This window comes from Centruroides vittatus, unplaced genomic scaffold, assembly GCF_030686945.1.
Source record: "Centruroides vittatus isolate TY-2023 unplaced genomic scaffold, ASM3068694v2 contig_564, whole genome shotgun sequence".
NCBI classification, from domain to species: domain Eukaryota; kingdom Metazoa; phylum Arthropoda; class Arachnida; order Scorpiones; family Buthidae; genus Centruroides; species Centruroides vittatus.
Window position 1 is genome coordinate 873,425 of NW_027122335.1, and position 22,820 is coordinate 896,244.

General features: G+C 31.5%; 1 protein-coding gene across 1 annotated transcript in view; it reads right to left on the reverse strand.

The window, feature by feature from the left end:
- The window catches only part of Usp10 (ubiquitin specific protease 10), a 102,165-nt gene that overhangs the window by 47,731 nt on the left and 31,614 nt on the right, over window positions 1-22,820 (reverse strand). The window contains exons 2-6 of the mRNA XM_067274795.1: window positions 22,555-22,650; window positions 10,621-10,660; window positions 3,398-4,795; window positions 3,206-3,297; window positions 2,959-3,068 (exon numbers count right to left, since the gene is read on the reverse strand). Coding sequence (XP_067130896.1) covers window positions 2,959-3,068; window positions 3,206-3,297; window positions 3,398-4,795; window positions 10,621-10,660; window positions 22,555-22,650 — 1,736 coding nt within the window. The remainder of the gene's footprint in view (window positions 1-2,958; window positions 3,069-3,205; window positions 3,298-3,397; window positions 4,796-10,620; window positions 10,661-22,554; window positions 22,651-22,820) is intronic.

The following is a 22,820-nucleotide window of genomic DNA, read 5'->3' on the forward strand; positions in this document are numbered from 1 at the left end:
TCTGGGCCAATTCTTTCCTTCCAGACTGACCCAGTTAATTACAGTGATCACTTGGATTAGTAGTAATACATCAGACTTTAGGATGTGTATCAGATATATATCTATATATATATTATATTACTGTCTGTAAAAGCCCATATATTAGTAAACCCTAGGATTTACCAACATGAGCTGATAAATGTAAAAATTTTTATAAAGTGAGATGATTTTCCAGGCTTTTACCATTAGAATTTGATGCATGCTAGGTTTTACTAAAGATGGTTAGTAAATATTGGTTTTGGAAATAAAACTATGAATATTTTAATAGTCATTTATTGCAATTATTATAAACAGTCAACATACTAAGTCCTATTTATTAGTAACTAGTAAAACAGTTTAAAATACTTTTTTAACATAACAAAAATAATATAATAGCCTACGTTGGCTAAGCTAATCAGTAATCACAGTATTCTTTCTAATCATTTGGTATTCATTGTGATTTAATAAAAGTAAAAAAAAAAATTTTACTTGTTACAACATGGAGAGCTATCAGGACATTTAGAATTACAAAGTAATCCTGATGACTTGCAAGCGCACTTCTTCATTACGCATTTTTTTAGGCAGATGCATTTCTTGAAACCTTGTCCTCCGGTCAAAGACAAATTTGTGACAACTTCTTCTATCTTGATAAAGTCTCCAGGGCATGAGGTAAAATGATTTTGTGTATAAAGCTGCTTTAGTACTCCAATTTTGGTACCTAGTTGGTAAAACTCGTCGTCCTTTACATCTACTACAACTGCAAAAACACTTTTCAGGTTGGTTTTAGCTTTGTCAATTTCAGGCACTTTCAGTCTTACATTTTGGCTAATTTTCACATTTGAATATTTATCAACAGACGTGGCTTTAATTTTTTCATCTTGTTTCTCCAAACTCAATTTTGCGTTGTTTCTTACAGTCACTACAGATTTTATCTTTTTTGGTATTGGCTCTATAGTTATAATAACTTCCTGAGACTCAACCGTGTTTTCTGTCTCTGAATCATTACATTGGAATCATCGGTTATTTGCTTTGCCTTCATCTTCTCAGTAATAATCATTTCATCTTCTTGTGTTCTATCCTTGACGGTGCTATTGTCTATATCCCCTTCTGACTCATTTTGAACAATGCTTTCTCCTTGTCCTGTTTGATTGCATTTTTGATGTCATTATTTTGTTCCATATTGTCATGCAAATGCAACAACTTCTCTAAATCTTCTTCAGATCTTATAACTCTAATCTTATCACTAGGGACTGCTGAAGTTGCAAGGCCCATTTTCATTGGACAACCAAACATTGCTTCTTAGGAGGAACATTTGATTCCCTCGTGATATGCTCTATTTTTCATCGTCTGGATGAATCTTAAACCCTCTGACCACTTTGATAACTGATTGGTTTCCATACATATGCTCAACATATTTTCTATGTCTTGATTAGCATGCTCCACTGATCATTGGCTTTGGCTGTCTTGCCTTTCCATGTTAATTTTTACATCCGGCAACATGGAGCATAAACTCTCAATAACTTGGTTAGAGAATTCTTGACCATTATCGGAATGAAGGATGCTTGGTGCTCCAAGTGGTTGAAAATATCCAAAAAATGGTATGCAACGTCTATGGCTTGTTTAGTTTGAAGCACACAAAGAATCACAAATTTGGTAAGATGGTCTTGGTAAACTAAAATGAATTTATAATTTCCATCTGGGGTAGTTTGTAGATCTATTAGATCAACCTGACAGTGTGAGTTCATTTCACTGTGAAGTATAGGTCTGACGATAATGCCCTTTTTCAAAGTCTTCTGTTTCTTTTGGCAATGTTGACATAGCTTCAAATATGTCATAGTAGCCTCAACTGTTACATTTTTATACTTATGGTTACATTCCTTAAGCATCCGTGTCCTTCCACCATGGCCAACAGCACCATGTGTTTCTTTGAGAATGTTGAATAAGTCCCCGTAAAAAATGTAATACCTTATTTCTCCATTCTCCTTCATAGGTGCAATTAGTTTTTATTCACCACCTATAGTCAAAATGTCATAACACTTTATATGCTTGTAATGAACAGCTATTTTCTTTTTCATGTTTTTTGCAGCTTTTACTTCCTCCAAACATTTTGCATATTTGTCCCTATTGAGATGAAAGTTATTATCTTTCTTGCTTGCCACAAGCTTGTCCATTATTTCATAAAATCTCCGTTTCACACTCATCTTGATTCATAAATAACTTTTAGACCGCGAAATCTCAAACAAAATTAGAATTAATGTGCGTGTTCTAACGTGTCAAACGATGGAATGTAGTGAGCGAAGGCAGTGGTGCGGTGCGAAGCAGGTAGCGGGTACTATTTTTTCGACATTTACCACGTCTCTGAGGTAAAACCTAAGATATACTAAGTGAATGCTGGTAAAAGTTTGAAATTAACGATCACGAACGAATGTAACGATGATCACATAACATTTCGAACTTTGACCACAAAGAGTTGGTAAATCTTAGGATTTACTATAGTTCGAGCATTTACAGTAACTAAACACACACACACACTATAAAATTGCTAGATAATGAACTTTGCGCGCACACACACACACATTGCAATTAATGAATAATTTCTTTATATATTAGCTTTATTTTACTGTTTATTTCATATATTCTGCATTATCTTCTTTTTCTCAGCAATAAAGTTATGTAATTTTATTTCTTTATAAGTTTTCTCTAAATTGGTAATTTCTGCAACAGTGACATTAAAAAAAGTCAATTTTATTCTATTTTTATCACCACAACTTTCAAATACTATTAAAAAAATTCTTTTAATTTAAAAGAAATATGTTTTCAGACTATTATTTATTCTGACTACACATTTAGATGAAGTATAACGTAGTTTATTGCAAATTGTCTTAAATTATAGAAAAAAATCAAAATATAATATAAAAAAATATATATACTGTAACCTACAAACTGTCCATGATTGGGGTGCAAGATTTTCTTTTTTCTTTATCCATATTTGCAGGAAAAGATTTTAGCAAATTATAAAAAGGAGGACATGCTAAAAGTGCTTGTAATGTCTGAAGAAAAATTAAGGAATTTTAAAATGTTGAGAGCTGCTTAATTTTATTGCTTAAATGTATAGATCAGATAATTAACAATATATTATCACCAACTGTATTATGTTTAAAATTATATGAAAATAATTTAAGGATACAGCATTAATGTAACACCAGTTTCTTCTATTAACAAGACCTCTAGGTTTCAATGAAGGAGCTGTGTGATCAAGTTTTACTTCCTGTAATAATTCTTAAAAGAAAAACAAATTTAATTGAATTTGACAAATATATACTATAAATATGCACTCAAAAACAAAAATTAAAATAATTTATTTTGTATTTATACTTACTTCCTAATACTCCAACCATTTCATCTTCATTTAAACTTGCTGCACAAGACACTTCTGAAATTTTAGTTATAGGACTTGTATTTTCTTTAATTATCTCTGATGTTATTGGTGATAAAATTACTTGTCTTGAATTTCCCTGATTAGACTTTTCCTTCTTAAATAAATCACTCCACATAAATTTAGGTTTTTCTACTGCAGAATTATTATTAGTATTATTATCTAACAAAGGCTTTGTATCAGTTTTTATGGTATGTTCATCAGAAGTACTGTCATCTGCATTACAATTGACATCATTCTTTTCATCTGTATTCTTTTTTTCTGTTGTTTCTAGTTCATTGGGTATATTTTCTCCATTGGATAAAATAGAATGAGATTGCATATTTTTCTTTTCACAAATTAAATCAATAGATTTTGATTCTTCTGTATTATCTATTTTTTCCTCATTTTTGGAAATATCGCAAGGATTATTTATTTGTTCAAAATGAGCAGGTACAGGAAGAAAATTAATATGATCATTGTTGCAACCAGCCACAGGAAGTGAATTATGCTCATTATTAACCCAATTATTATTTACTCCCGATGATGTAATATTGGGAACAGCAAAAACAGGAAGTACATTAGGTGTATTATTTACCCATTCATTATTTGTTACTGTTGCCATCGTTGTTGTATTTGGAACAGTTGATGTCGATGGAGCTATACATCCATGATAGGGCAAGTTATAAATTGGTGCATAGAATGCAACCTGAGGGGATGCAGGTTGGTATGGAAAAGAAGGCATTCTGGGAAAATTGGGCCCTGGACCCGGCATGGGGACTGTATCACCACACATAAAAGGCACTGAAGACGGGACTGCTTGTGTCAATTGCTGTGAATCACTATTTGCTGCAACACTTGACACTGATTCTGCTGGTAAAACTCCATCTTTCTGTGGAGCATTTATATTGGTCCTTATTTCACTCGTAATATTGTTTGTTATAGAATTAGATATCTTATTACTTGTTACTGAGATTTCTTCAGACCTTTGGATAACTGGTTTGACTGCATTTCCTTGATCAGAAGATATCGGACTAGCATAAGTAACATGCGGCTGCATTTGTTGGATAGTCACTATATCAGGTCTTGTAGATAATGTTACAGTGCAAGGTGTTATGGGAACTTCAACCTGATAGGGATAGGGATATGGCACTGTGCTAGATATGACACACGGGGGATGGCCTGTATAAGGAGGTACACAGGAAGCAATTGGCACAGGCACACCAGTTTCTGCATTAATATTTCTTGGTGGCACTGTAAGGTCTGCATGTGGAGATATGGACAAAGGTGCATGTTGAGATGGAATTGTGTATGTAAATTGTTGAGCATTACTGTAAGAAGCAACTGTTGCAACAGTGGATTCTAAAAAAAATAAACAGATAATAAAATAATTAAGATTTTTAAAAATTATTATTATTGTTAATATAAAACTATTTTTATTAAAAATTTACAATAATACATATTTTCTAGCTAAAAAAATTTTAATTTTGAGCATTTTCATTTGATTTATATTATGCAACAAAAACCTATATGAAATATATATCCAGAACTTTCCTTATTTCTGATTTCTCTTATATTAAATGACAATTAAGAATGATGGACTTGATAATAAATTTTAAAAATAAACAATTTAAAAGTTTATATAGAATGTATCAAACTAATTCAAATAATCTGCCTGATTTTATTGGGCAAAATTATGGCTACATTAGTGACCAGAAACAAAGCAATTTTGCTTAGAAGTAGGCAGTTAAGCCAATAAAAATAAATCAGATTGGAAATTCTAATGTATTGGGTTGATTGTTACACACACAATGCCTGGGGTGAAATGTTCATTGACTAAGTGCTATAGATTCTAAAGTTGTCCCCAGTCAGCACCATCATTAACAAGTAAAGTTGTATCTAAATTAATTTGAGTCTCATTGTGATGCAATCTTTTGTTCAAGAGTTTTCTAAATTTAAATGAAAAATTAGATTTATTAAGAGAATGTGTCTTAACCATCTAATTCTAGACCAAACTGCTTTGTTTCTGATAATTAAAATAGCCATAATTTAGCCCAATAAACATCCAGCAGATTTGATAGGAAATTCTAATTTATTCAGTTGATTGTTATTTATATATCAAGCTAATTCATTCCCTATCTCAGTTGTTAATTGCATGAAAAATAAACTAAAATCTATATTAAATTAGAGTTCTATTTATTAATAATTATAATACTTTTAGAATTTGAATACTTAAAGTTTACAAAGCTAAATACTGTAGAGAAAAATATACATGCTGTATATAAAAACAGTTATTATTAAAGCATTTTTCGTGTTTGATAAATGAGACAATTATTTTGTAGGCAGAAAGAGATGTTTTGAATACAATCAAATTAACTATATTTTCACATTTTTGCACAAAATGTAACATTGTATATCAAATTTATGGCAAGTAAAAAAATATTTGAAATATAAGATAAAAATTTACCTTTAATATTCAAATATCATTAATTTTAATGATAAACTGTTAAAATAATAACAGCAACTATAAATAAACTTTAAAATACAAAGATAAACATTGTTTAACTTGATCTTTTAAGATAATGCCAAATGATTTCCAGATTATATTAGGCTGTATTAATGCTATAGGACAGGCCTGGCCAACCCAAAATGTTTCGTGGGCCACAATTTAGGGAAACATGCTTTTTAAAAAAAGTAAAACAAATACAAAATGAATAAGATTTTATTGTTATACCAAGAGTTCGTACTCGCACTTGCGCATTATAACAATGACACATGCAAATTTACATTTATTTAATTGTTTTGGCATACACATAATGGGAAAAGTTTTAATAGATATATAATATCACTTAGCGGGCCACATGCAGCCCACGGGTTGGCCAGGCCTGCTATAGGGCATCCAAAATGTAATGCAGGATTTAAATTAAAAAACAACAACAAAAAAGTTTTATACGTTCATTAATTGGCAAAATTGTTACATCGCTTTAAAAAGTAAACATTGCAATTAAATATGGAATAAATATTAAAACACTCCAAAAACATGTTAAAAATTGCATTAATCACTTCAATTTCTAACATTTTTGGTCCTATTTAACCTATCTTTTTCAGGACAAACTCACAAAACAAATGGTGGTCATATTCGAATTGAATGAAAAATTTATAACATTTCAGACAATTTAAATGTTAGTAACAGACCTTGTAATTTACAAAAATATAAATATACTAGGAGGTAACAACAACATTACCCAGGCAAAAAATAAGTGCAAACATTAAGATTATTAGTTTATTTGAACTTCTAACCCTCTAATATATTATAATGTTTGATTTATATAACTACAAATACTATTGTAGTTAAGGGTTTATCACACCAAGTGATAAACCCTTACATAACATATCATCAGTAGTTATATAAATCAAATACTATGATATAACATATTAAAACAAAAACCATGTAAAGAGTTTGGTAATTTCAGCCTACCATTGTCATGTTTATCGCAATACTTGGATTGTAAGAAATAGCATAATTTCATTGGTCATGTAGACTCCAATTGAAAATACAATATCTTAAAAGTTTAAGATATCATACTATTTTTCTAACTTTAGCTCTAACAAGCTGTTTCATTCACATCTGAATATCAAGTGGTAATCTGCCAACATATCAAAATTTTGCAAAAAAATGGACCAAATTATTTAAACTTGGCACCCTCGAAAACCACTTAAATCATATTTTGTACAGGTGGGAAAACTCCTATTATGTAATTTTCTTATTCGAATGCCACCATACCATTTGATAGGAAGAAGAGAGTATTGTAGTAGAGGATTAAAGTAATTTGACCAAAAGTAGGCATTGACCTCTTCTCAGAAGAGAATGATCAATGACTACTAATTAATACTGGTCTACTATTAATATTTGAAAAGTGCTTTGTGTTGGACAGGTTGTGATGGCTCCATATATGATCGAAATTGCTAACCTTAATGCCTGGAAGTCTTCATATGACTTGTTTAAATAACAAAATATGAAAGTAAAGCAGAGCAAAAACATTAAGTAAAGGAAACTTGCAAAAGTTGTGGCATAAGCCTACTGGAAGCAGATTTGAGAGTAAGACTCAACATGTAAATAAAGTGCACATTACACAGATCAACTACAGAAAATTTTGAATGAAGCAATGTTGCCATGATAATAAATAGGAAAAATAAACATCGGCACAGAAAAAGACTCCAAGCTCTATTTTGTGCCTTAAAATATTGCACGTACTGTACATTAATTTGGCTGAATATTATAACATCTTAAGCAGTATCAGTGAAAGAAGTTTGAAGCGATGGGTTTAGGAGTGACTAAGGGAAGATGAAATCAAGGGAGGGGGGTGAGATATCCAGGTTTCCCAATAGTTAAGCATGTTCTTGTAAATATTATGCTTATAGAAAAATTATTAGTATTGGTTTCATTTATTTGGTTAAAGTGATGCAAAATATGCCTAAAGCTATTAGCTAGCTTTATAGCTTTAGGCATATTTTTAAGTTGACCGTTACCTTGTATAATTTTTAATGTAGTATTACCCTCAGTTCATACCAACTGATGAGGGACTATTTCCTATCAGAAAAATAATCCAAATGCATTTTGGGTTTTCGTTTCCATACTTATGTAGTAATTTTTGTATTTATTAAATTGTTTTCACTTGATCCCTGAGCATTTGTGCCCATCATTAGTCTGATAAGCCCTCACTATTATCTGCCTCACGGTTGTTGATATTTTAATTAATTATATAGAATATTACATGTCACCAGAATGCTAGGATACAGAGCAGATATAATAACAGCACTGATCAAAAACTTCAAAATAAGCAAAGCAAAGACTCCAAGTGGAAATTTCAGTAAAATCACAAACTTCACTTATGATAGAAGTAAAAAGCCATTATGACCGAAATTTCAGTCTGCAAAAAGTCCAATTTAGTTTTCAAGAGAGTTCCTAACCTGTATAAATTATTGATAATGATAAAGACAACATTGATAAAGAAGGAAAAGAGGGAATATACAAGATTCCGTATGAAAACTTGGAACTAGACATTAAGAAAAATTACATTGGAGTCACTAATAGAAATTTAGGAGTCAGATTAAAAGAGCACAAGTACAATGTCAGTAAAAGATCCAATGCCACAAGTTGAAGGCTCAGTGGTCAAATGGGATAAAGCAAGTATTATTAAGCATGTACATTCACCCACATTGGCAATTAGTGCCAAAAAGATCTATAAGAGCAAATTATATGATACATGCATTAATGCTAGGGATGCTGAAGGGTTACCTCCAGCCTGGAAATACCTAATTAAAAAATCAGAGAGCTCTTAGTTTATGCCTTGATAATGTTTCCCCTTTTTTGCATATCTTGCATTTTTTCGAATATTTGAATTTGTTTAACTTGATAATGGCCAACAGATTTGGCTGAAAACACTTGTTGCATTTTTTATTAAATTTCTCAGCAACTTAAGGTGTGGTGTTTTGATTTGTTTTGCTGAGTGAGTTTTACTTGAATATTAACAGAAGTTTCTAGTAAACCTATGATAAGTCATAACACTGCACTAAAAACCATAGAAAAATTAACCGCTTTTGCTTCAAATAATAATAATTTTTTATTCGAAAACGTTAACGACATTTTTTCGTTTCCAACACCAGTAAGTGGTTCATGTATGTGTGGTTTACATCCCTGGTGTTCCATGAATGTAACATCGGGGATAATAACTTAATAATAACTTTTTCATTCAACTCTTATTATATATGTATAATAATTTAGAATCAAAATGGACTGAGTCACAAAATGACAGGCAAACAAACACAATTAGACAATATTAATTCATGAAATCACAAGCATTTACATACAGTACTATTTTTTTATATATGTATATATACAGTAGTATTACTGTTGTTAGGATATATAATGCATCATACATGTATTATATTGATAAAACTAATAAAGCTCTATTTTTGTAAAATACTTGCATAAATTATAATATGAAGGACATCCAGAAAATAAAGAACATTTGGCTATAAAAATGTAAAAAAACAGTAATGATAGAAAAAAAATTTTAAGTAAATAGTACAAAACCAATTACTTTTCTATATAGTCACCATTACGATTAAAATAATTGTCATAGGTGACACTAGTTTTTGTATTCCTTGACTTCCACTACCAGTTCTTTCAGCCAGTTATTGACAGCATCTTTCACCTCTAATCCATTCCAAAGCCACCAAAAAATTTTTCAGCTTGGAAAAGAGATGAAAAGTAACTGGGAGCCAGGTCGGGACTGTATGGTAAGTGATCAAAATTGTTCCAGCCAAATTTCTGAAAACAGTTTAAGTATAATTGCAACTAGAGTTGGCCCTTGGGTTGCTTCATTTTTATGTCTTTAAGGGGTGATAGAACTGTTTATGAATGCACATATACTTGTGGAGTATCCACATGCATGTGACCTCTTTTTGAGACTAAATGAAGCCCAAGGTAGTATAAGTTATGTGCATTCATAAACAATTCTATCACCTCTTACACAAAAATGAACCAACTCAAGGGCCAACTTTAGTTGTGTGGAAATTGCTATAACTGCAGCAGAGTGAGTTTGTGCATTATCCTCCTTGATTAAACGTTAAACACCATTTTCTCAAACTTGCATCGTTTGTAATGGTCTGAGATTTGATTATGAATTTCTAAATGATGAACTTCATGTTTAGAAAACAAATAACACTTTACAGTTTGCACTTGAAAGAATTTTTGATTTTTGTACACATTTAACCCTCGACAAAATAATAACAAGCCTGCTGTTATCAAAACTCCACAAGTGCTAAGCTAATGCATTAGAAAACAAATTGACTTTGAATCGATGGCGGTAATTTACCTTGCAGAGTACTATGTGAAAACATTCTTTATTTTCTGGATGCTCCTCATAAATTAAATACAATCTTAGAAAATAAAGCATATGGTTACAGCAAGAACAAATTTGCCAAAAACATTCATAACTTTGACAGAAAGCCACCATATCACAAGTATCTAACTTACACAGGGTTCATTATACCTAAATATAATCTTTTAATAATTACATTTAATTACCTCAAACAATAATTTTTTTGGTAATATATTGTTATTATCTAAATTTACTTTTCAGAACTGTTATGTTTATTTTATATTAAATTTAAATACTCACCCAATACCACATTCCTCGATGACAAAAAATCCCATGGTAGCTGTAAAAGAAATTTTATTCATCAAAGTTTTTATATTTATTATAAAATTTCCAAATATTTTGATGTATTATTATAAAGAATTTATCTCCAATATAGATATTAATTTATGTACAGGAAATGAATCTTTTATACAAATGATCTGGCATTTGAAAAAATTACTAACATAAAAAGCTATCGTCTGTGTATGTGAGTTCCTTTTATTCCTTATAACTCCTGCAATTTTTGTCCAATTCAGATGAAATTTTGGTTATATTTGTTTTATGTCCTGATGGAAAGTAAAAGCTACTTATTTTGCGAAAATATTAGCTGTAGTATAAACGTTTTATCGATTTCAGATCAGAGATCACACTATTGTTGCAGTGACATCAATGACCACATGGTGTTCATGCTCGATGAGGAAATTTCTCTTAAGTTATATTTTTAAATATTTTGGCAAATGGCTTATTTTAAACTTTGAGCCCATTATTTAAAGTGTTATCGCTCATCTAACTAACATAGGCTACACACAATTAATCTTTGTTTTATCAACGTGGATTTAAAAAGACTTGCTATTTTGTCGGAAAAAAAAATGTCCGAGGGAAAGTGTAAGAGTAAAATTGGTCAGGTAAGGGGCCGTCCATAAATTACATAAAGGCGATATCAGCCATTCTAGACACCCACCCACCCGTGTAAAAAATCATAATATTTTCTTTGATCCCCCCTCCTCTTCCATGTCTTACGTAATATTTAGGCATAATTTTATAGAAAGATTTTAACAAAAATAAATTTTTTTAATGAAACCCTAAAACCTTAGATCCAAAATATATAATTATTAATTAGTTAATTAATATGTACTATTATTTATAAAAGACTGTGAACAAATTTAAAAATATAAAAATTTAATGAATTCGAATAAACAATTTATTTTAAGAACTTTATTTTTTAATTATTAACAATCTTTTTATCATCATCATCAATCAACATCATAATATTCATTTCTATATTAATTTTAATTTTCACAAAAGACGCAAAATACTTTGACAGATCGACTAGCACATGTAAACAGAAACGTCATACAAAATAAAACGAGAGAGAATAGAAACCACATTCCATTGCCATATTAATTACATCTTGGCTAAGGCCAAGAAAATAAACTTCATGCTGCTAAAATGTGCTAGGTGCACCTGGGACTAAATCATAAAGCTTATAAAACTCTATATAATGGGGCAACACAACCAATGCTATTTTATGCAGCCTCTAGCTGGGGTCATGTAACTAGTAAAAGTTAGTAGCGAGTAAATTACTCTCTTCAAAGACAGTTTGCCATCAGAACTTCAATGTGCTGCAGAACTGTTTCTGCTAATGCATCTCTGATACTAGCAGAGCTCCTCCTTTTGCCACTATGTATTGTACAAAAGGTTCTAAACTACTACATCAGAACTACAAACATCAAGACTCAACAACAGTCTCTACTCCTATCTACGGCTGTTCAAATGCTACCATATTGCAATTACCCTATCTCTGATCATCCCCCCGTAAACAAGGTTATCCCCAGGTTACATTTGGTGTCATCTGCTTTCTCCATATATAACCATGCAGACATTAATATCTGCACAGATGGGTCCAAAAGCCCCCTTCATGTCTGCTCAAGTATCTGTATCTTCCTCCAAAATGTGTTAGAAGGTACAGATACCCCCACATATCAAGCTGAAAGAAGATGCTGTCTACCAAACTGTTCAGTGGGTCACTTCACTACCAAACAAAACTATCAACATTTACAGTGATTCTTAGTCTGTCCTAAAAGCTCTATTAAATCCCAATTGCAATAGCAATAAAATCACATATATCCAGCACCATATTAAAAATCTTGTGTTCCTGGACATACTGGCATCCTAGGAAATGAAAAAGCTGACTTTGAGGCTAAGTCAGCTGCAAAGGACTACACTCACATCTCTCTCCCATGCAGTAGCCTTAAAAGTTATATTTATTACAACGCTATGCAAAAGTGGAATCAACAATAGTTGAGCAGAAACACTGGTAGAATAACTTTAGAAGATTTTATTTTCCTAGTGTTAAATGCAGGTTCTCATCACCACTTAGAGATTTAATGTTTGCTACTGCTCAACTACTTACTGAGCATGTATAACCAGGCAGAAACTGCCTCTTGCTCTCTACAGAAAACCTAGACACCGTCGACCATATGATCTATTATTGTCCAATTTATGATCAAGATAAACTTCTTCTGAAATTAGAAATCTTTACACTTGATTTCAGGTGGCCGTAGCATTGAATAAGCTTATTCAGAAGCCACTGTTTGATGCTTTTTACAATTATGTTTAAAAAATATGGAAGATAAGACTATTTATAATTTCTGGTTTTACATTTTAGTTCTCACTAAAAACCAAATACTAATTTGTTTATTTTGTATCATGTATTTTGATTTATGTATTCTTAGTGTTATACACCCATAGGAGTAATGCACTTATTCAAATAATAAAAAAAAAACAAAAAAACCACGAGAGAGACAACTACACAGTCTTTTTCCCATGATAAAAAATGTGTCTGCTAGCGTTATTATTCTATTATGTCACACTTGATAGCGTTAGTACAACAAGCGTTCTTAATAGAAACCGCCAAATTAAAGCAAATTGAAAACTCTACCACTCAACGAGATCAAAAAGTAAAAATAAGAATATTACATAAGACAAGATCTATTAACCCCCTATCCTTTACTAAAAAATTGTAAGAAATCCTTGACCCCCACCTACCCCAAAATACCTTACGTAATTTATGGACGGCCTCTAAATTCTAGATCTAAAAGAATAAAAATAAGGAAGACCCCTGGAGACTGTGAAGGGTGACTTGAGAAACATTGAGTAAGAATGTCTTTGTCAAGGGTCACAGAAACAGAATCACAACGTCAAGCTCAACTTGAAGTTCTCAATTCTTCAATCCCTACTTTTGCATAAAAAATATTTTGTCATGCTTGACAGGAGAATTTCTAGTTACATAATATTTATAGAGGAAAAATAAAATGCTTTTTGAAAAAACAGTTTTTCCTAGATGATACTGTTTTTCCTTTCAAAAACACTATTAAAATACTATTCAGTAAAACTGCATTCATCATAAACTACTGTTTTCAGTCATTTTAAGCATCTTTCCTCAGAATAAAAACCAATTGCAATTTAAAAATAAGAATGAAATCTGTCTCTGGAACAATAATGACGAAAATACATGACCTTGGCAGATAACATGCATGAAATATACAATATTTTTCACTTCAGTACTTTAAAATTTTAGTTCACATCTATTAGAGCCCTCCATGCACTGGATATTGCATTGGCATCTTTATAATTTACTGTTTGCCTCTCAAAGATATTTGCCACACTTTGGGGTATCTTATTATATTTTTACTTTGCACTTTTTGGATTATTTTAGCCTGATCCCAGTCTACTGAAATGGCAAATTCCAGTTCAGACATCATGTAAGCCTCTAATGCGATAGAAGGGACTTGTGTGTCCGAATGCTGTCTTGTGTTCTTTAATTCTTGATGGTAATGACTGACTGGTAGCACCTATGTAGTAAGATCTTGATCAATCCTACTGTCCTTGAGTGGTATTTTGTATACACCTGGAATGCGTGATGGATCAATGGGATCTTTGTCATTCCACAGTATTCCATATACACTGAGTAGCCAAAAAATTAGAGACACCCCTTATTTGAAAGTAAACCAGTCCGACAATTACAGAGTGATGTGACAATGCAGAGTTGTTTATATAAGGAATGCTCAGCTTCAGATGACATAGTTATCACGAAAATTAATGTCAAAATGGGTAAAACGAAAGATTTAAGTGACTTTGAATGAGGGATGATCATCAGCGCAAGAAGAGCTGGTGCCAGCATCTCTGAAATGACAACTTTTAGGGTTTTCTTGCCCAACAGTATCTCGTGTGTTTAGAGAGTGGCAGTTGAGAGAAAAAAACTTCAAGTGATAAGGACAATTCTGGTCGAAAAAGGCAAATGAATAAGAGAGATGAAAGGCGATTAGCATGCATAGTCTGCAGCAACAGAAGGGCAACAACACAACAAATTACAGCTGAATTCAATGCAGGTGCATCACAAAGCATGTCCCAATGTACTGTACAAGACAGACTTTGCAAAGGATGGGCTTTAGCAGCAGGAGACCATCAAGAGTGCTTTTGGTATCACAGAAAAATAGGAAAAGGTGCCTATTGTGGGCCCAGGAACAACGAAATTGGCCACTTGAGGACTGGAAAAAGTAGCCTGGTCTGACAAATCTTGTTTCCTGCTCCATCATGCACATGGCAGAATCAGAATATGGTGCAAACAGCACAAATTCATGGACCCCTCCTGTCAAATGACAACTCTTCAGGCTGGTGGCAACGAAATTATGGTGTGGGGAATGTTTTCCTGGAGTACACTGGGTCCCTTGATATTTGTGGACACATCTCTGAATATCACAGCTTACTTCAACATTGTTGCCAATCACATACACTTGTTTATGGCTGTAATGTTCCCTGATGAAATGGTCACTTTTAGCAGGACAATGCACCTTGCCACCATGCTCGATCTATCTCAAATTGGTTTGAGGAGCATCAATCAGAGTTTAACCTGCTACCATGGCCAGCTCAGTCCCCTGACCTCAATCCTATGGAGCATTTGCGGGACAAAGTCGAAAGATCACTTCAAAGCTTGGAAACGCCACCATTCAATCTGACTGAACTTAGAGTTCCTATTATGTCAGCATGGGACAACATTCTTCAGCAATGGTATCAGCAACTTGCTGACTCCATGCCAAGAAGAATATCGACTGTGATCAGAGCTAAAGGTGAACCAACTCGTTATTAGAGGGTCTCTCTAATTTTTTGGCCACTCAGTGTATAGTGGAGTTTCTTATATCAATCCAATGCATGTTGAAATGGACCTTCACGTCAGAGTCCTCTGGAATATGTGAAGGTCCATTTCAATTGAGCCAAAATCATACATAGAACTGAGGATAAATCACATATCAGTTATCAGGAGTTAATGGAGATCTACAGGGCAGTGCAAAGGTCAAAAACCAACAACTATAAAGAGGATAGTGCAATCCCAAACCCATGGAAAATATGTATAAATTCAACAGAAGTACAGTACATTCCACTCAAATTGCTAAATGCAAACATTTCACCAATCAGCATCTATCAACTATCCTCTAATCACCAACAACTAAGCAAAGTTTATGATCCTTTCCAAAAACATGCAGTTTGAATTTTAGAACATCAGACTAAGGATGTCCTTTTAAACATGGACAAAAACATCTGCTTCTCAAAGTTCTTTAAATGCTGGTTCATTCGTTTTGTGATTTAGTGGATCTCAAAGCAGTATATTGAACAACACACAATTTTTATAAAGCAGTTTTTTAAAAGAAGTTTATTCAACTTCTATTTAGAACAGAGTTGAATGAAGGAAGAAGGTATACATATCCTAAATAATGTACAGTACCTGAATACACTATACTTCCTTAAAAGGGCATTAAAGTTTCCATTTATAACTTTAATTTAGATACAAAACAAAAAAGCAGCATAACACTAAATATAACCCTACACCATAACTGATGATAATAATAATAATAATAATAATAAGCTAAAGCTAGCAATATTTGCCAGATATAATCATTCACTTTTATAACCATATAAAAGGGAGTTTCTTGGAGAATAAAATGAAATGTTATGCCCTTTGAATCAAACATTCACCCAAGTTCAAGAATTACTCAGAATATAATTTTATTCTCAGATATTTTATTTAAATGCATTTCAGATCAGAATTTTTGCCAATCCCTCTTCAGTAAAGGTAAAATCTGCAAGCAAGTTTACCCAATTTTCTGAGTCTCTCCAGACATCAATCATGGTAACATTCAAAGGAACATAACATTTCATTTTATTCACCAAAAAAACCCCTTTTCAAATGGTTATAAAAGTGAAAACACTTTAAATATCTGAACAGAGTTATGCAACTTCTTTATCGCTTTATGTTTCCATTAAAAAAAATTATTTATATATTTTACATTTTAAATCCTTACACAATTTTGTATAGTTTAAATATCAACAAATATAAGTATTGCTAAACAGTTCAAAAGTAAACCTATTTATTTGGATTAAACATTTTTTGAGATTTTCACATCTCATTGTCAGATCAAACATTTAACAATAAAGAAATTCCAACTAAGAACATATTTACAGATTTGAATAACTAGTATCTAATTAATTACTTGTAATTAAATATAATATAAATTTTAAAAAGTAATTGAAAATAAGTACAGTAGAGCATCGTTTAATTGAGGACTGGGGTTGTTCGAATAACTGATTTTTTCAGATAACCGATTATGTACGAAAAAATATATTAACCTATTCAATGTTGAAATTTTTCTTCGTTGCGTGTTGCTTCGTGTTGAATTTTTGTTGATTTTAAGCCTAATGAAAATTTTTATAATAATAATCGAGGCTATTGTATCGTTAAAAATTATTTCTTTATTTTGTACAAACAAAATAAATATATTAAAAAATACAAAAACAAAAAAATTTATACTTTAGAAGTTAATCTAGTATCAAAAATGTTCGATTCAGCATGACACAGTCTGACTGGAAAGCTCAGTTAACTGGCTTTCAGATAAAAGACGCTCTACTGTACTGCCTTAACACAAAAAAGATAATGGAAGCACACTGTATCATGTTTGTGTTCATATTATCTTTCATGTATTTATCAATATTTTTCAATGTTTCTGAACTGTCGTTAATCTTTTTTACTAAAAAGCAGAGTTTTAATTTCTATCAATTATCACATAATTTAACAAATTTTTTTAAGTAAGCCAATAAGTTGGCCAATAAGTCCATGCGTTTTAGATGAAAATAGAAGAATTTTTTTAAATAGAAATAAAAATTTTATTCAACAATATATTCACCATTTTCATTAAGTACCTTTTGCTATGTTTTGGGAAATTTCACAATACCTTGTTTAAAAACTTCTGGTTTTTTTTTTTTGGTGAAAATCTGCTCCTAGTACTGTTTTATGCCATCATTAGAAACAAAGCACTGTTCATTTAAAGAATTTTGAAGAGGGGTCAAAACAAGTGGTATAAGAAAGGACAAGGTTGAGAAAATATGGAGGATGAGGTACGACATTCCAGCCAAGCTCCAACAATTTTTACTGGGTTTGCAACAACACATGGCTGGGTGTTATGTGGCAGAAGACAACGCTCTTGCAACTCACTACTTCTGGACATTTCTCCTAAATTGCTGTGTTTGATTTGTCCAGCTGGTCACAGTATACATTGGAATTGATCATTCTGTCTTTGGAAGCAGTTCACAAAACGAAACACCCTTCCAATACCACCAAATCAAGAGTATGACTTTGTTTGGACAAAGTTTAGTTTTTGAAGTAATTTGTGCCAGTTCATTGCACTTTCCCACAATGTTTTGTGGTTGATGTTGACATAAACAATCCATTTTTCATCACCTCATCACCATTCACTTCCCTCACATTTTTTAAGAGAATTGAAGATGAAAATGCAAGTGATGTGATTGGCTTTGTGGAACCCAAACATCAAGCTTACTGATGTATCCAAGTTAACACACACGATTTTGATATTTGAAGAATATCTGCAATTTCCCGCTTTATATGGCATGAATTACTATCAACCAATTCTTTTATTTGATTGCTAACTCAACTGGCCAACCTGATTGTGGTGCATCTTAAATGGAAAAATGTCCAGAACAAAATCTTGCAAACCACTTCTAGTACACACATCCTTTCATGACATCCTTACTGTACACCTCATTTTTTTTTTGCAGGTTTGCACCACATTTTTGCCTTTTTTAAAATAAACAGGTAAAACGGCAAAGTCATCTCATTCTCCAATCTTCTTTGATATCACCGGTTTTGAGCATAATTGTTCAAATTTCGCTGGTCTTGGAAACGGCGTTGTCCAGTATGATTTTCGGTGAAATTAACCTATCCAATGTCGAAAATTTCTCTCCGCTGTGTGTTACTCCAGGTTGAATTTTTGTCAATACCTAACGAAGCCCATTTTTGAAAAAATCATGGCTATCATACCGTCCAAAATTATTTTTTAAAATTTTGCACAAACTATATATATATATATATATATATATAGTTTGTGCAAAATTTTAAAAAATAATTTTGATATATCCGTTTGTCCGATATATATATATATATATATATCGGACAAACGGATATATCGGATTAGTTTCATATATACCGAACAAATGGATATATCGGATTAGTTTTAATATATTAGATATAGATATATATATATCAATTAGTTTTAATATAAAATTATAATGACTAGCACCATCTACTTTGAAAAACATTCCGATGCTGAAACGAGATATCTCGGGTCAACTGGTCAAGACCAGAGACGTGTCGAGAATAACACAGAACAGATAAATGGGTTTCTTCAAAGATTTGTTTGTCAAAATTCCATTTCAAACTTCCCAACACACACGTTTGTCAAAATTCGATTTTGTAACATTTGCATTTCCAACAAGTAATGCATGCACAAATCTCGCACCAGTGCCTGTTTGTAGAAAGTGTGTTGCCATTTTGTATTTTATTTTGACTTGGTTCTTGGTCCCAAGTACCTATAAATCTGATTTTTTTTATGTGCACATGATTTGGCACCTAGTACTCTGTGCCAAATTGCAACTTCCGACATGTACTTCATCATACCTGTAAGCTGGTAACACAGGATGGCACCGCAATTTTATAAACAAGACACAGTCTTGTCAAAAATCATATTGTGTCAATAATGCATGTTTTGTTCATCCATCTTTTGAATACTGACAAACACAAAATAAAACTAATCGTCAAGCTTTATTTTTTTTATAAGTGTTGGTGAAATGTCACCTGTCAAACAATCAGGTGTTTTCAAGGTTTATACTACTAATAATTGCTTTTCAGAGCATCTAACACTATCAGTAAAATCTGCACAAACTTCTTGGCCAACCCAATATTTAATAGAAAATAAATATTTGTATGGTGTTAGAAAATTAATTGCAAAGTGTCTATTAATCATAAATTCATATAAGTTTGAATAAAATAAATTTAATATAAGCCTTTTACTACATTCTTAATGATTTTAGAGGTATTTATTGTATTAAGTATAGAAAGCAAAGAAAGGTTTAATAAAATGGCATCCTAGTTAATAATGGACAGGTGTTTAGAAATGACAAATATAAATTTGTTCCAAAATTCTAATTATAGATCTGTTGTTACACTTTCAGATAATTAGATGTCCTGGAAAACTGCTATCTTTTTCATGAATCCAATTTGTAAGTGCAGTTTGAAAACTGTTAGGGTCATACATGATAGTGCATTTGCATTCAGCTATTTTTTTAAAATAGCTCTCATAGTAGATCCTATCTACAAGAACTGTTCATTATGTTTTTTTTTCAAAATGACAGCATAGATACCTGGTTTTAATGCAGCCGAAAATGGTTATTACTGTTGGTAACCTTTTATAGCTAATTTATAATCTAAAGATTTGGTTTAAGATGTCACTTGATCAGTAGTAGACTTGCCTGTGACCACGGTGAAGACTTTGTTACTTTTCTTATGCTTGTCTATGGTATTTTTTGTGTGAAATTCTTTACAGTAGGTTTTTGTAATGTTATTAATTACATTATTGGAAAGCCATGATATTTAGTGATTAATTTGACACACTAAAGCTCTTTTGTGCATTTAAATTTAAAGGACAGGATGAATGTCTTTGACACAAATGATCTAAATGTGGCCAGTTTATGAGAGATGGTATCATGGGAATCTCAGTGTATGAATGAATTTGTGGTACTATGTTTATGATAGACTTTAATACAAAGGCAATTATTACATTTATATTGAAGAAATTAATTTGAACAAAGCTACTACTGAATAAAGAGACTGATATGCTTACTACATTTTTGTTAATAAGTTTGATCCAATTTTGCTGGTCTCTCCAAATCACTAACAATCCTTGTCATCTACATAATGTAGAATGAATTTGATATATTTGGAACAAGCTTTTATACAGGGATCTTCATCCATTTAAGAATCAGTTCAGCAATGTCACTGGAGGCTGGAAATCCCATTGGGATACCTCTACATTTGTTTTCCAAACAGTTTATGAATTGTTAAGAACATGATCAATGAAATCGGTGACTATCTATTTTGAAATGATAAGTAGATATACTGAACATTTTGCATATACACAGTCTTGTGAGAGCTAAGCTATCACCACTTTTGATGAATAGGAATAGACTTGCAGTCTAAGACAGTAAGAAAGTCATTGTTATCTGAAGAGATGGAGGCAAGTGCTTTTAAAACTTTTGCTAAACTGTTACTGTTAGCTTTAGATAGAATATAATGGAATTTCTTTTCCATCATGATTTTAGGTGCATATGATTTTTCTAACACTGTCCCAAACAGCCATCCATCTTTATGAACTTAACTCTTCTAAACTGATATGGAACTACTATATTAGAAGGTGTAAAAGTTTTTAGAATGACCGGTAAAGATTTTTTGCATATTATAACAAGCTTTCACCAGGATCTTGTTTGAATAATCTTCTGCAAGTAGTTTGGTGTTTGTAGATTTCCAAGTTTGCACTTTTTTCCTTGAACGATTCTTTTCTCATAAAAGTTGGAATTCCAGATTTGTCTTAGTAAATGCCAACTATTCCTTTCTTCTTACACAATTTTCAAACTGAATAGAAAACTTTCATTAATCCACAGCTTCTTGTAGTAGTCTTCAACAAGAAACTATGGATTAATAAAAGCTTTCTATGCATTAAGCCATGAATTAAACTTTATTGCAAAGACGCAAAATCGCAATCTTTGAACACAGTCTAAAGCAGAGTTTCCAACCTCTTTTTGACCAGGGACCACTTTGATTTCATTGTTGTTAGCAGGGACCACAAGGTTTGAGAAAATTAAACTTTAATCAAAACTTTTAACATAAGTAATCATTAAACTCAAGAGTAACATGCTTTAACAGTACTATTATAATAGAAAACATAACATTTTTAGTAAAAATTAAATTCAGTTTGTATCCGTGTGAGAATAATAATTTAAAATGAATAAAACTTTTAAATCTTTCATGGACCATATTTTAGCTCTTGCAGACCACTGGTTGGGAACCGCTGGTCTAAAGGAACTGCAGAGAAAATTTGGCCATTACAATTACCACTGTTACTCCCAGCTTTTAGACACCAGTGAACCAACTGAGTGAATTGTTTCATTGCATCACAAAAATAATGCAATGTGAATGTATGAAAGTGCAAAGACAAGAAAATAAGTATTTTCACTGAATTTATTCGAAACTATCTGATCATTGAAAAAAAAACAAAGAATTTTAAATATAATTCATAAATCAAAAATGAGTTATATTTTATGAAACAGAAAATTTCAAAAATTGTATTTCTAAACTGAAAATACTAGATTATTGTCTTAACTGCCAATATGATAAAAAGCAACACAAATCTCTTTTTACATTTGTTTCTCTAAGTTAATCTGTAATTACTCTTCAATAAAACACATAAGCAAAATTAACTTCACTCTAAAAAATACTGTATTTTAAAGAATTGTTTTTGAAGAAACCTTGGCCTAACTTTGGATTATTTTAATTTTCCATTTTAAATCAACAACAATTGTTGTTCCTCAACTAATAATCAACCTTTTCCCTTAATGTTTATTCGGTGTATTTTGAAATATTTCAATATACACTGTATAATAAACAGCATTATAGTGCTCTATTTCTCTAAAATACAACACTAATGTCTACATTTTTTTGATCCTTCAAACAAGTTCTTGAAAATTTTTCCTTTAATTATTGTTTACACAAATATAAAAAATAATAATAAATACCTCTACTCCAGAAGCACTATTAGCAGGATTAAGAATATCTTCAATAGTCTTCTGCTCTTCTGAAGAAAGATCAGTTTCATCTAAAAACTTTAGATCCTAAAAGTAAATATTCAACTATCAGTAATTTGTATTCATACACAAGTATTTATAAAAATATAAATCAGCAGTATTTCTTGTATTGTGAATATACAACACTATTCAAAATGATTGAATCAGTTTTAAAAAAATCACCACACATTGGACTAGAATTGCAATTTATTTTTTTT